A 14,838-nucleotide genomic window follows, 5' to 3' on the forward strand; every position below is an offset into this window, starting at 1 on the left:
GCAAAAAAAAAAAAAAAAAAAAAAAATTAAAAATAAATAAATAAATAAAAAATAAAAATGCTATCCTATCCTTAAAAATTATGAAGCAGATAGAACAGGTAATGTTGTCACCTACAGGATAAAAATTTTGGTTTGGAGGAGTTCAGATTCAGCTGACAAAGAGGAAAAAGACTAATTTCCTGATTCCTAAACCCAGTGCTTTTCCCATCATTTACTTTTTGAAATAATTACCTTTCAAATAATTGCATTTAGAATACATAAGGAAGAGGTTAAGTAGTATTGGGGCAAATGTCAGCCATTTGGAAAAAATGAAACAGCGTCTTTACCTCCCTGCATATACTGACATTCATTCCTGAAGGATCAAATCCCTTATTCATTATGTGATTTTGGGCAGATTGCTTGATCTCTCTGAGCTTTTATTTCCTTAGCTGTAAAGCAGAGATAGCCATAGGACCTGACTCAGGAGTCTTTGGGAGATAGACAGTGCCTGTAAAACATTTGTTCAGTGTTTATAATATAGGAAGCACTAATAAAAAAAAAAGTAACTGTGACTATCCTAATTATTATTTATTAAATTCATACATGAAGCCATAAAAATCCTAGAGGAGAATATGAGTTAATATTTTTATCATTGTATTCTAGTTTATAAGAATGACAATGAGAAGCCATAAAGACAAGAGTGGACATACCTGACTACTTTACAAAAAAGCCCCAAACCATAAAGTTGAAAAACAAATTAGGAAAGTATCAGCAATACATATGTAACTTATAAAAAAACTAATATCTGTAACATATAAAGAGTGCCAACAGGGGCACCTTGGTGGCTCAGTTGGTTAAGTATCCAACTCTTGATTTTGGCTCAGGTCATGATCTCACAGTTGTGATATCGAGCCTTGTGTCTGGCTCCACGTTGAGCATGGAGACTACTGAAGGTTCTCTCTCCTTCTCCCTCTGCCCCTCTCCCCTCCTTGAGCTCTCTCTCTCTTTCAAAGAAAAAAAAAAAGAGTGCCCACAAATTGGAGCAACAAAGGTAAATAACCTAATAGAGTAGGGGGTAAAGATTATCAAGTGCTCGTTTATAACAAGAGAAATACAAAACACATGTGAAAATACTGCTCAGGCTCATTAATAATCACAACAATTTCACTGAAATCAGTCACGATCGGTTTGGCCTCCCGTTTTGGAAACGGTTCAAGGTGCGCAGGAGGGGGCACTCAGGAACAGTAAGTCGGTAGAGCCTCCCAGGAGGACAGTGCGCCAGCGTCCTCCACACCATGAGGTGTGTATGCTGTTTTATTTGGCATTTCAGATTTCTCTGTTATCATCTGAAAACATCCGAGCATGCAGAATCAGTACACAAAAATATTTAGCATGGCATTGCATCTATCGAAAGGTTCATCGCTTGGAGAATTAATTAAATGAATTAGGGTAGATGTAGACAATGAAAGACTATGTAGCCATGAAAAGAATGAGGGGGACATACATATATACTGATATGGAAAGTTAGCCACATGTGTTTAAGCACATTTTGTTAAAAACCGGTTGTCACAAGACAGCATGTGTAGTGTAAAACATTTCTATGGGAAAAATAATGATATTAAGGTTTAATAATATGTGTGTATAGGAATAAATTTATAGTCGGAAAAAAATTGCAGTCATAAACATTAGCTTCATAAAAGCGCAATTGTCTTATCCTTTAGGTTACAAAGCATTTTTAAGTTAAGGTGTGACATTCCCTTTTCTCCCAACATTTAATTCTTAGTCATATTAAAATATGACATAACAGGAGTGCCTGGGTGGCTCAGTCGGTTAAGCGTCTGACTTTGGCTCAGGTCATGTTCTCACGGCTTGTGGGTTTGAGCCCTGCTCAGGCTCTGTGCTGACAGCTCGGAGCCTGGAGCCTGCTTCGGATTCTGTGTCTCCCTGTCTTTCTGCTCCTCCCCTGCTTGAGCTCTGTCTCTGTCTCCTTCAAAATAAATAAACATTAAAAAAATTTTTTTTAAAGATATGACATAACAGTTTTTTCATATTTTTTTGTTTTTTTACAGTTGTTGAAAAGCTCAGAGAAATGATGGAAGAAATTGAAAATGCAATTAATACTTTCAAAGAAGAGCAGAGATTGATGTATGTTTCAAACTCATTTTAATATAAAATTATTGACGTTTATGTTTCACTGCTTCTCAATAGGTTGTTCACAAATCATTTTATTGTTCTGTATTTAATATTGGTCTTACACAAAAGCAGTATAATACCTCTCTTCTTTTGTTTTAGGTTTCAGACTGCTTTTTATGTTTAAACTGAATTTTCATTTATATTCGGACAAGATAATGTCCCAAATAAGAATTTGAACGATGTTTTTTTTTTTTTTCTTTTTTTTTTTACTCTGAGGAAACTCTTTTGAGGCTTATAATGTTAATAATTCTAAGTGGAGACGATGACATGGAAAGAGTCGGGAATAATGAAATTTGAGGGCAGAAAAGGAAAGGTTCATATGGATTGGTTTGTATCTTATTATTGACAATTTACCTTTAAAATTGTAGGTATGAAGAGCTTATTAAAGAAGAGAAAACAACCAATAATGAGCTGAGTGCCATATCAAGAAAAATCGACACCTGGGCTTTGGGTCATTCAGGAGCAGAACGTGCTTGCAGAGCAGCATCAGGCAAGGTTCCTGTAGACAAAATGACGCCAAGCACCCTTCCGGAAGAAGTGGTAGATTTTGAAAACTTCCTTCAGCAGACAGGAGGGCGACAGGGGGGCTGGGACGACTATGACCACCAGAACTTTGTAAAGGTGAGAAACAAACATAAAGGGAAACCAGCGTTTATGGGAGAGGTTCTCGAAAACCTTCCTGCAAGAACACAGGATGAAGTTCAGCAGCATGAGAAATGGTATCAAACCTTTCTGGCCCTGGAAGAAAGAAAAAAAGAGGTAAGAATCATTACAACAGCTGTCATCTGTTGTATGTTTCTGTCTTCTAGGCACTGTGCTATGTAAACTCTTTAACACTGTCTAGTCGTTAATGTTACAGCCTTTCCAGGAAGTGTGTTTAGAGTCCCCTCCCCCCACTCTTTTCAAAGAGAAACAGGCTGCGAGAAGGTAAACATTTTACCCAGCCAGTGAAGTACAGTTGTATTTCCTCAAGGCCAGACACTTCTACCCCAAGAAATAAAACAGCGGTCCAGAAAACTTCGGACTGTGGGCAGAACCCTCTGTGTGCACCTGAAATGTGGGAAATCCAGAGCTGTTTTAGGCTTTTGGTAGAAGTCATCTTACCACCAAGGCCAGATTGTTGTCAATAGAAAATAAAGAGGCAGTAGGAAAAAAAAGCGTCTTTGATTCTTAAAAGTTTCTTTGAGTTTTGGAGCTTAAGCCTCATTGCCTATTTTATTTTATTTTATTTTATTTTATTTTATTTTATTTTACTTTATTTTATTTTATTGTTTTAGATAGAGAATGTGAGCAGGGGAGAGGGGCAGAGAGAGGGAAAGAGAGAGAGAGAATCCTAAGCTGCCTTCCACACTCAGTGCAGGGCCCAACGTGGGGCTCAATCTCGTAAATCATGAAATCAAGAGTTGGACGAGCCACCCAGGCGCCCCCTCATTGCTTATTTTAAAAGACTCAAAAGTTTGGCTACCCAGAGGAAAGGGTAACTCTTAATGGTAGCAAATACCTGACAAGTTGCATTTTCACAATAATATTATTTTGGCTTTGGTTTAAATCAGGACTTCTCAATCTTGGCACTGTTACTATTTGGGCTGGAGAATTCTTTGTTGTCCTGTGCGTTGTAGATGGTTGGCAGAATCCGTGGCCTCCACCCTCAAGGTGCCATTAACACTCCCTTAGTTGTGATCATCAAAAATGTTTCCAGACATTGCCAAATGCCCACTGGAGGGCAAAAATTGCCCTTGGTTGATGGTCGAGGTCTGAGTCACTTTTTTGTGGACTTCAGTTATTAATAAACGTCATCTAGGTTGGTTGGACAGCAAAGGTATGACTGTTCAACAGATGACATACCTAAGGAACATTAAAGAAATGTTGATTCCATGTTTAAAGTTGTTGTTTTTTTTAATGTTTATTCTTGAGAGAAAGAGAGAGAGAGAGAGAGAGTGGGAGCAGGGGAGGGGCAGAGAGAGAGAGGGAAACACAGAATCTGAAGCAGGTTCCAGGCTCCCAGCTGTCAGCACAGAGCCCGACGTGGGGCCTTTGGGGTCAAACCCAGGAACTGGGAGATCCTGACCTGAGCCTAAGTCAGATGCGCTTAATGGACTTAGCCACCCAGGTGCCCCTACATGCTTTTAATTTAAAATCTTAAAAGGGGGTTGGGTGGCTCATTCAGTTCAGCATCTGACTTCGGCTCAGATCATGATCTCACGGTTTATGAGTTCGAGCCCTGCATTGAGCTCTCTGCTGTCAGCATGGAGCTCTCTTCAGATCCTCTGTCCCCCTCTCTCTGCTCCTCCCATTCTTCCTGTCTTTCTCTCTCTCTCAAAAATAGATAAACATAAAAAATAGCTTTTAAAAATAAAACCTTAGGGAAAATAACTGGGGTTCATTGTTGTGTTTTTTTCCTTCAAAATAAGTTGAATGTAGGAAAATTGATATTTGGGACTTTAAGAAAATTTTTTTGAAACAAGTCTTTTTTAAAAATTTGTTTTAAGAGAGAGAGCACATGTGCAAACATGGGAGAGGAGCAAAGAGGGAGAGAGAGAATCCCCAAGCAGGCTCTGTGCTGTCAGCACAGAGCCCAATGAAGGGCTCAATCTCACAAACTGAGATCCTGACCTAAACCGAGATCAGGAGACTCTTAACTGACTGAGCCACCCAGGCGCCCCTAAAACAAGTCATTTTAAAAACCTCAAAATACCAAGCTATTAAAAATTATTTGGGCCTTTTCCCCAGGATACTGAAAACATGGGGTCCCTGGACCAACAAAATGGTCCATGGACCAGCAAAGTCAGCGTTACCTGGGGACTTGTTAGAACTCATAGGGCCCCAACCCCAGACCTAATCTGAACTCGGGGTGTGGGACCAGCAGTCTGTGTTGTCACAAGGCCACTTGGCTGTGCTGTTAAGGAGCTAACGTTTGAGAGCCATCTCTCCAGGGAAGGGAGCAGACACAGTGCTTCATGTCATAAAGGTAAACCACCTGGATTCTAGCTGGCTCTTCTTCCCAGCCGCTCTGTATCCTGGTGTTTGGTGACAGCCTGAATGTAGGAGTGAGGCGGGTGGAGTATGCAAGTTGAGGGGCCATTTACTGAAGTAGGACATGGTGGAGGAGAAGAGAGAAGCTTGGGGGAAAGCGTCAGGAATGTAGTTTAAACTCTACTGAGTTTAAGATGATACGTGGGAAATTTTCCATTTGTTTCTCCCACGTCCCTTCACATGTCCCGTGTTTTGCCCCAATGAAGATACTTACTTTCAGACGTGCCCTGAACCTTCTGGCCTGAGTACCCTTGTTTGTCCTATTCTCTCTTTCTAGACCCTCCCTTCTTTGTTTTCCCCTCCACCGCCAGCCTCTCAAAACCCGCCCAGATCAGGTGTTACTTCCCGCTTGCCCACTCACACACAGGAGGCCCCCTCAGGATCCACAGACACCTCGTGTATACCTCTTTTATGATGTGTGAGGGCACGTTCTGTGTTCTGGTGTGTTTGCACCTACCTCATCTAGAGCAGTGCTTGATCCAGGGACTGGCTGGGTGTGTAAAGTGTTAACTGGTTTCCAGTAGGATAAAGCGATTGCACTAGAACCGTCTACTCAGTAAGCATACTGTTTGGTTCAGTTCCCTTTTTTTCCAAAGAAAACTTTCTTGTTAAAGAAAGCAATGCATTGATCACATTCTGGCATGAATTCCCGATACGTTTGTGGGCCTGCACTTTGAGTAACTATGTACAAAGTGGCATTTGCTATTGTTTTAATCGTCCATGGCTCCGATCACTTTGCCTCGCGTATAGTACATATACCACAGGGATTTATTTAATGACTGAGTGATACACCATGAGAAAAGATGAAGAAATGGTTTCCTGACTTGAGGGCAAAAAATTCAGTAGATGTATCTTTTATGGCTGCCAGAAGGCCGCTAGAATTTTCAATAATATTTATGTACCCATATGTAATGCAGTGAAGCGATTTTACTTTTTTTCTTCACACCTCTGAATCATTATGTGCCAGGCACTGACTCACTTCATCTTCATGACAACCCTATTTACAACAGGAGCAACGTGAGGACAGAGAAGTTTAGTGACTCATCCAAGTTCACACCTACTAAATGGCAGAACCAGGGTTTGGTCCCAAATAGCCTGGCTTCAGACCTCATGCTCTTAACCAGCCCATTTTTATTTTTATTTTTTTATAAAGTTTATTAATTTATCACTTGTGAGAGACAGAGAGAGACAGGGAGACACAGAATCCAAAGCAGGCTCCAGGCTCTGAGGTGTCAGCGCAGAGCCTGATGCAGGGTTCGAACCCATAAACCATGAGATCATGACCTGAGCCGAAGTCAGATGTTCAACCAACTGAGCCACCAGGTGCCCCTCAACCAGCCCTTTTTAAATTCCTCTTCTGATATGTGACCAGAGAAAGGTCACTCAGAAAGTATTCCAAGCCTAAAAAGAGGATTTGGAAACAGAGCGAGATAATTGGAGGAAACAGATGTTCCCCATGAACACACAAGCAAAGGAGGTAAAGGAGAGAAGGATACCTGATGAGGTACAGTCCATGTGAACCTGGGGATTCAGACAGGAGGAGGAAGGCCAAAAGGATAAACCACTATTCACTGTTCAAAAGATACATTCATTTTTTATAAAACAGAAGTAGAAAATTGCATTTGCACAGGGGAAAAAAAAGCTTTAAAACCTAAGGAAACGGCATTCTGCAATCAATATTCTTTCTAGAAAGATGGATTTGGCGTTGCATTTTTTTAAAGTTTATTTATTTATTTTGAGTGAGAGAGCATGCCAGCATGAGCAGGGAAGGGGCAGAGAGAGAGAGGGAGAGAGAGAATGCCAAGCAGGCTCCGCTCTGTCAGCACAGAGCCCGATGTGGGGCTCAATCTCACAACCGTGAGATCATGACCTGAGTTCAGATCAAGAGTTGGACGCTTAACCGACTGAGCCACCCAGGCTCCCTGAGGTTGCATTTTAAAGTGCTCTTGGTTAGAGGTGCCTGGGTGGCTCAGTTGGTTAAGCATCCGACTTCGGCTCAGGTCATGATCTCTCGCAGTTGGTGAGCTTGAGACCCACATCAGGCTCTGTGCTGACAGGTCAAATCCTGGAGCCTGCTCCGGAATCTGCCTCTCTCTCTCTCTCTCTCTCTCTCTCTCTCTCTCTCTCTTTTTCTCTCTCTCTTTGCTCCTGCTCTCTCAAAAATAAATAAATGTTAAAAAAAAATCTTTTTAAAGAGTGCTCTTGGTTATTAAAAAAGTTTTTCTCTATCTTTTTTAAATCACTTAGTCTATTCAGAACTGGAAAACCAAAAAGCAGCAAAAGAAGGAGGAAATTTTTAAGTTAAAGGAAAAGGCAGAGAACATATCTATGCTCTTTCACAATAAAAAAGATAATCAAAAGCGAAAAGAGGAACAAAGAAAGAAGCAGAAATTGGCAGTCGAAGCTTGGAAAAAGCAGAAAAGTATAGAAATGTCAGTGAGACGTGCCTCCCAGGTGAAAGAAGAAGAGGAAGAGAAAGAGAAGAAGCGACAGAAAGAGCACCAGCGCCAGTTTAAACTAAAATTACTACTGGAAAGTTACACCCAGCAGAAGAAGGAACAGGAAGAATTTCTGAGACTGGAAAAGGAGATTAGGGAAAAGACAGAAAAGGCAGAAAAAAGGAAAATGGCTGCTGAGGAGATTTCCAGGTTTCAAGAGAGAGTGAGTAAATAGGGTTCCTGAATCTGGTTTCTTTTTTTTTTTTTTTTTAAGTGTATTTATTTATTTTGAGGGGGAGAGGGAGAGAGAACACATGCGTGAGAGCAAGGGAGTGGCAGAGAGAGGAGGAGAGAGAATCCTAAGCAGGCCCCATGCCCTGCACAGAGCTCTACACAGGGCTCGATCCCATGAACCGTGGGATCACGACCTGAGCCGAAATCAAGAGTCGGACGATCAACCGACTGAGCCACCCAGGTGGCCCCCTGGATCTTTGATGCTGCACATAGAGGTGTTACTTCCAGATTGAGGTCAGCGAATATTGAGTGCTTCTCATGTGCCAGGTCCGTACCCAGCATTCACATAAGCCAAGTGAGAAAGCTGTGCTCCCTAATTTGTAGCAATTATAGTCTCATGGGAAAGGGAGACGTTCAAGTGGGAGGCTGCAGCGGAAGGGGGTTAATTCCAATACGTGGGGTTTATTAGGAGAGAGCAGAGTGCGGTGCTGGAGGTGTGGCCTGGGCACTTGAGGCGTTAGATAGGCAGCAAGGGAAGCATTAGTAGCTGTGTCAGACCAAAGGTGATGCTGCAGTGGAGTCTTGAAAGAGAAGAAAGGGGGGGATCCTTCCTGGCAGAGGGAACAGCATCAATGCCGCTTTGAAACAAATTCTGATCAACTTTGTTTTCTTAATCTTATCCTTCTTTTGTTGGTGTGTATTTTTTAGGATTTACATAAACTTGAACTGAAAATTCTAGACAGACAGTCAAAGGAAGAGGAAAAGGCAGAAAAACAAAGAAGACTGGCAAAATTAAAAGAAAAGGTACTGCCTGCTGAGATTTCTTTATTTTTATTGTTACTGTCCTGATTCCTTGATTGGTAAGGATACAAGCATAAAATCTATTTTCTTTAAAAACAATTATTTATTTTGAGAGAAAAAGAGATAGAGTGTGAGTGGGGGAGGGGCAGAGGGAGAGAGAATCCCAAGCAGGTTCTGCGCTGTCAGTGCAGAGCCTGACATGGGGCTCGATCCCTCAAACTGTAACATTCTGACCTGAGCTGAATCGAGAGTCAGATGCTCAACCGACTGAGCCACCCAGTGACCCTAAAATCCATTTTCTTTCTATTCAGTGCTCCATTTCTGTATCATTTCCTCTAAATTTCATACTTATGTATTTACATGTTACAAAGCACAGCTTAGCACAACTTAGGCAACTGTTGTTTGAATTCTGCCATTTCACATTATAAGCACCTTCTTTTATTTTTTTTTTAATTAAAAAAAATTTTTTTATTTATGTTTTAGAGAGAGGGAGACAAAGTGTGAGCAGGGGAGGAGCAGAGAGAGAGGGCACAGAATCCAAAGCAGGCTCCAGGCTCTGAGCTGTCAGCACAGAGCCCGACACCGTGCTCGAACTCACGAACCATGAGATCATGACCTGAGCTGAAGTCGGATGCTCAACTGACTGAGCCACCCAGGCACCTCAGAAGCATGTTATTTTCTTTACCCTGAATTAGTTCTCTCTTCCTACTCTTCATTCTGTTTTTCTTATTTTCTGTATATGCCTCTATTTTAGACCAAGTGAGCTAGGCGCATGGCTTAATCTCCCTGGTAGGACTCAGAACCACAGATGTTGGTGACTCTCATGGGTAAAATCAAGAACTTCTGGTGGTTATTTGTCCTAAAGTTATTGTCTGCCTATCCCACTATCACACTTGGCTACCTTACATTTCCCTCAGGTTACAAACAGAAAAACTAGAACAACAATGGAAACAGAATAAAATCATTGAATTAGAAAAAAATAAACTAAATTAACAGTTTATTAATAGATTGATGTAGTCCAGATTTTGTGTTAGCTCTAGAAGCACAATGAGAAGTTTACTGAAAAGGGGGTGCCTGGGTGGCTCGGTTTGTTAAGCTTCCGACTCTTGATTTCGGCTCAGGGTCATGATCTCATGGTTTCATGAATTCAAGCCCCGCATCGGGCTTGTGCTGACAGCTCAGAGCCTGCTTATGATTCTCTTTCTCTCTCTTTCTCTCTCTCTGTCTCTCTCTCTCACTCTGCACCCCCCATCCTGTTTCTGTCTCACAAATAAATAAATAAACTTTAAAAAAAATAAGTAAATAAAATTTTAAAAACAAGTTTATGGTGAAAAGGTTACTAACAGTTTTATTTCTGTTTGGCTAATATTGAGGATGCTTCTTAAAACTGCTTGCTGTTACTAGGGATCCCACCCACTAGTCCAAATTAGTTTGTATAAATAGTTTATATAAATCAACTGGCATTCATTTTATTTCTGATTATAGGTTGAAAACAACGTTAGTAGAGATCCCTCTAGGCTTTACAGACCTACCAAAGGTTGGGAGGAAAGGACCAAAAAGACAGGACCCACAGGCTCTGGGCCACTTATGCAGATTCCACACAGGTAAAAAAGGAGTGAGAGTGGCTGTCCCCTTTATAATAATTTATTAACTACATGTTTATATTTTATGAAATTTCTGTATGTATCCTACATTTTACAGCAAAAAGTTGATCAAGTAAATCCTTATACTTTTTTTAAGTTAGTATTTAATTAGTTAGGATTTTTTTTTTTTTTTTTTAATTTCCTTTGTATTTATAATTGCCCTTCTTCTTTTTTAGGGCCATCCCAACCTGGAGACAAGGAGTTGAGAAAAGAATATGAGATAATGAAGTTGATACTCAGTTGATGAGAATGTCAACATACTCAGTCATACCAGGAGAGAGTCACTAACCATGTTCTTTCAATAGCCCTAAACCCAGTCAGAGTGATAATTGTGTTGTATGTGAACCGATAGGTATTGAGTTTCATGCGGCGTTGTCGTATTTCCTGTTTATACTAAGAGGGTATTTCATGGGTATGCTGGCCTGTTACTGATGTAAAAGTTTCCCCAAATAAGTTGATGTTACAAACATTGCTTCATTTTAATACTCGGAACATTTCAAAGATTCTTTGTTTTCGTCATGGCATAGCAAAATAAACTGGGACAATCATAGGGGAACATTTTTTTTTAAACAAAAATTTTGTAACATTTATAACTTGGAGATGAATCAGCTTAAGTAAGAAAAATGTAAAGGTTTTCCTTTTTTTTTTTTTTTTTTTTTTTTTTTTTTTTTGGAAATAAGTTGGTACTTTTCTAAGTTTAACAAATTGGCCGTTTGTTCAGTTACTACATTTTTGTGTAATAAACATTTTGTATTTGTTTGAAGCATGCTTTGTTTTATAGAGAATATTTATTTAAAAAAATATGCCTCCCCTCATATATAACCTGTTATTTGTATTCTTAATATCTTTTTGGTTTCCTTTAGCTATTCCAAATTTGCCTAAAGGGGAAAAAAGCCTTTCTGGACTTCACACATTTATAAAACCTTTGTGTCTTTCACATCTTCCTGGCTGGTGCAGTTTTTTTACTGCTTCTGTTTGGCTCAAAATATTTGGTGAAAAGATTGAATTTTAACATTTCCAAATTTATGTGCATGAAAACACAACTTAGTTTGACTCAACTTTTCATATTATAAAATCTTAGTTCCTACTTTTAATCAGTTCCTATCGTATAGGAATGGTACCATGTCCATGGTAAATGTAGGAAACTCATTGCTTTTAATTTTTCTCTTTGAATATCTTTTTTTTTCAAGTTTATTTATTTTGAGGGAGACAGAGCGTGAGTAGGGGAGGGGCAGAGAGAGGGGGATAGAGAATCTCAAGTAGGCTCTGCGCTGTACTGTGCACAGAGCCCAATGCTGGGCTCGAACCCATGAAACCGAGAGATCATGACCTGAGCTGAAATCAAGAGTCAGCCACTCAACCGACTGAGCCACCCAGGCGCTCCTTAGAATATCTTTAATTGTAATTTGACATATCTAGGTCATTTGACCTAGAAATTTACTATTAGTAGTGGCCAAAACCTTGTCTTATCTCACAGTTAATAGTCAAAGTAGATGACATCCAAATTTTGGAGACTGAATTCTGATTACACAATTATTGCTGCAAAATGAGAGAAATAACATAAAATATCCTTAATGAGGAATGCCTGTTTTATTTGTAGTCTTTGTTCTCTAGAACTCTTTTTATTAAATGATTGGAGGCAGTTTAGAAATAAAATATAGAAGTGGACAACGGATTTTAAAAACTGAATGGAACTACTACAAGATACCCAAAAGGAAGGTTTCTTATGTATGGTTTTTGAACATGTTGCTTTTTGTTGCACACAAAGGCAGCTCTCCATTTCCTGCATCTAAGGGAAGCATACCAGGTCCTGTGATTCTTATGGCTTTTTGTCTGTTTTTTGGTTTGTTTCTTAATAAAAATATGGGATTTTCTTTGACAAAACCAGTCCTTCTGAGTCTAAAATAAGTGAGGGATTTATTATATGGTTCCTTTATATAAAGGATGTAGAATAAACATAATATCTCAGTTACAGGCTCATAGAAGGGCAAAATAAGCATTTCTTATACTGGTTTAAAAAAGATAGGAATAAGAAATTTAGAAAAAACCCTAAAGGGAAAATATTAATAAAGCACCCATAATTCTACCGCTCCAGGGTAACTTTTTCCAAAAATATACCTGCATATCTTAAAGTAGCTACAAAGAGGGGCACCTGGGTGGTTCAGTCAGTTAAGTGTCCGACTCTTGATTTGGGCTCAGGTCGTGATCTCATGCTTTCTGAGGTTGAGCCCCGCATCAGGGTCTGCGCTGGCAGCATGGAGCCTGCTTGGGATTCTCTCTCTCCCTCTCTCTCTGCCTTTCTGCTGTGTGCACTCTTTCTCTCTCTCTCAAAATAAACCCTAAAATAAAATAACTATGTAGAGTACATTTTATTTACTATACTAAATTACTTAACATTATGTTACACATACTTTTCTGTTTTTATATATTTCCAACATTATTTAATGGCTGAACAATGTTCCATTATATAGATGTTGTATCATTCCTATACTTTGAAAACTTGAGCTAATTATACTTCTTACCTAATCATGTAGAGTGGCATTTTACATGGAGGTTAGATTCTGTCATGCATGCGTCAGCAACTTGTGTGGTCAAAATCACCCCTCAAAAGCCCTTTCTGTACCTAGTAGGCATATGATATTATTCTCAGTGAGTCTGCCCTCTCTGAATTGGATGAGATTGCTGGTTCTTGAGCTGAGAATCAAATGAAATATTTGGGTTCCCATTAAGGGCCCAGTTGAGTAGGATCATCTTTCAGAGCATTTATAGACTGCATTGTTCTTTCTAGTTAAATGTGTGTGATATGACTCCATTTTGAACATCTTCAGACATGTTGGTAAGTGTGAGAAAAAGATCTCAACTGTAATCACCAAATGAAAACTCCTCTTTGCTGGGCATACCTGGAAACCAAGCAACGTGGCCTATTTGTAAGGAGGCACCCAGAACAGCCCTCTGCCCATAGCCAGCCCTTTGTTAATGCAGTTTGTCAGTGAATAAGTAATTACTAGGGCCTAAAATTAGGTGCTTTGGGTTATTGAATAAGTAGAAGACAATTCCTGCCCACGCAGTACTTATTTTAAGTAGTAGATTTTCTAAGAAAGTGAACAATCAAAATTATATTCAAACTTCTCTTGCTTAGTTGACTATGAGAACCTGGGTTCAGGCCTGTCCTTTGCGTGGATTTTTTTCCCCCAAAGACTGCCTCATGAACTTTTTTAAAAAAAAATTTTTTTAATATTTATTTTTGAGACAGAGAGACAGAGCATGAACGGGGGAGGGTCAGAGAGAAGGAGACACAGAATCTGAAGCAGGCTCCAGGCTCCGAGCTGTCAGCACAGAGCCTGAGACGGGGCTGGAACTCGCTGGAACTCACAGACCGCGAGACGCGGGTCTAGAACTCACAGATCATGAGATTCATGACCTGAGCCGAAGTCGGAAGCTCAACCGACCGAGCCACCCAGGCGCCCCTTGCCTCATGAACTTTTAAAGGGAATAATATATGATAGAAGCAAATTAAGAGCCTCTTTTTTAAAAAAAAATAGCATCTTATTTCATTTTGTAACATACGGGTAGTTGAACATTTTGTGATATGGCAAATGGAGGCAACATTGCTACTAGATGACACACTGACTCAAGCATGAAGAGTAAAATCTTTTTAAGACTTGCAAAAGAGAGGCACCTGGATGGCTCAGTCCGTTAAGCCTTAGACTTTGGTTCAAGTCATGATCTCACCGTTTGTGAGTTTGAGCCCTGCTTGGGGGCTCAGTGCTGACAGCTCATAGCCTGGAGCCTGCTTCAGATTCTGTGTCTCCCTCTCTCTCTGCTCCTCCCTTCCTTGTGCTCTCCCTTTCTTACTCAAAAATAAACTTTAAAAAAAAAAAAAGACTTGAAGCACGCACTTGGGAATATGTATCTTCTGTGTATATTACATTTGTGTGTGTGTGTATATATATATATATATATATATATATATATATTTTTTTTTTTTTTTTTTTAAGTGATTCCTGGTATTCTAGAGAGACTAGGAACGTCTCTGAACCTTTGAAGCGTCTATAATTATTTAAAACACATTTATCTCCACAGATGGATTTGAAGGTTTAGTTTCCCTACCCATTCAGCTTAAAACTGTGACCTTCCAAAAAGGTGTGTTGGCAAATTTATTCTGATCCATCCGTTTTCATATATACCACCCTTTAGGGCCGTGATTTTCTCAAAGCAAACTAGGAGCTTTGGACTTCCTCCCAATTATCGAGGATACAAGTTCTGGAAGGATTTGTGGGCTGAATTTTACAAGGCTTAAGAGGGGTCCCCAATCCTGTAGGGCTCGGAAGAGAAAAGGTTGAGTCTAGAGAGAAATCTGAGGGATTAAAGTGCTGCGAAAGACGGTCAACAGCGAGGAAGTCCAACCACAGACCGGGTCAGCTCCCCGCCCCCCGGCGCTCGCTCCATCCCCACGCTCCAGCCGCGAGTCGCCCCTCGGGCTTCCTTCACGACGCTCGCCAACTGCTTCCGGGTCG

General features: G+C 40.1%; 1 protein-coding gene across 1 annotated transcript in view; it reads left to right on the forward strand.

Moving 5' to 3' along the window:
• CCDC112 (coiled-coil domain containing 112) overlaps positions 1–11,258 on the forward strand; it is a 31,063-nt gene extending 19,805 nt beyond the window's left edge. The window contains exons 5-10 of the mRNA XM_060636344.3: positions 2,049–2,124; positions 2,541–2,931; positions 7,453–7,866; positions 8,586–8,681; positions 10,164–10,282; positions 10,498–11,258. Of these exons, the coding sequence (XP_060492327.3) occupies positions 2,049–2,124; positions 2,541–2,931; positions 7,453–7,866; positions 8,586–8,681; positions 10,164–10,282; positions 10,498–10,540 (1,139 nt within the window). The 3' untranslated portion in view covers positions 10,541–11,258. The remainder of the gene's footprint in view (positions 1–2,048; positions 2,125–2,540; positions 2,932–7,452; positions 7,867–8,585; positions 8,682–10,163; positions 10,283–10,497) is intronic.
• The last annotated feature ends 3,580 nt before the right edge of the window (positions 11,259–14,838 follow it).

Source organism: Panthera onca, chromosome A1 (assembly GCF_046562875.1).
Source record: "Panthera onca isolate mPanOnc1 chromosome A1, mPanOnc1 haplotype 2, whole genome shotgun sequence".
Lineage (NCBI taxonomy): Eukaryota > Metazoa > Chordata > Mammalia > Carnivora > Felidae > Panthera > Panthera onca.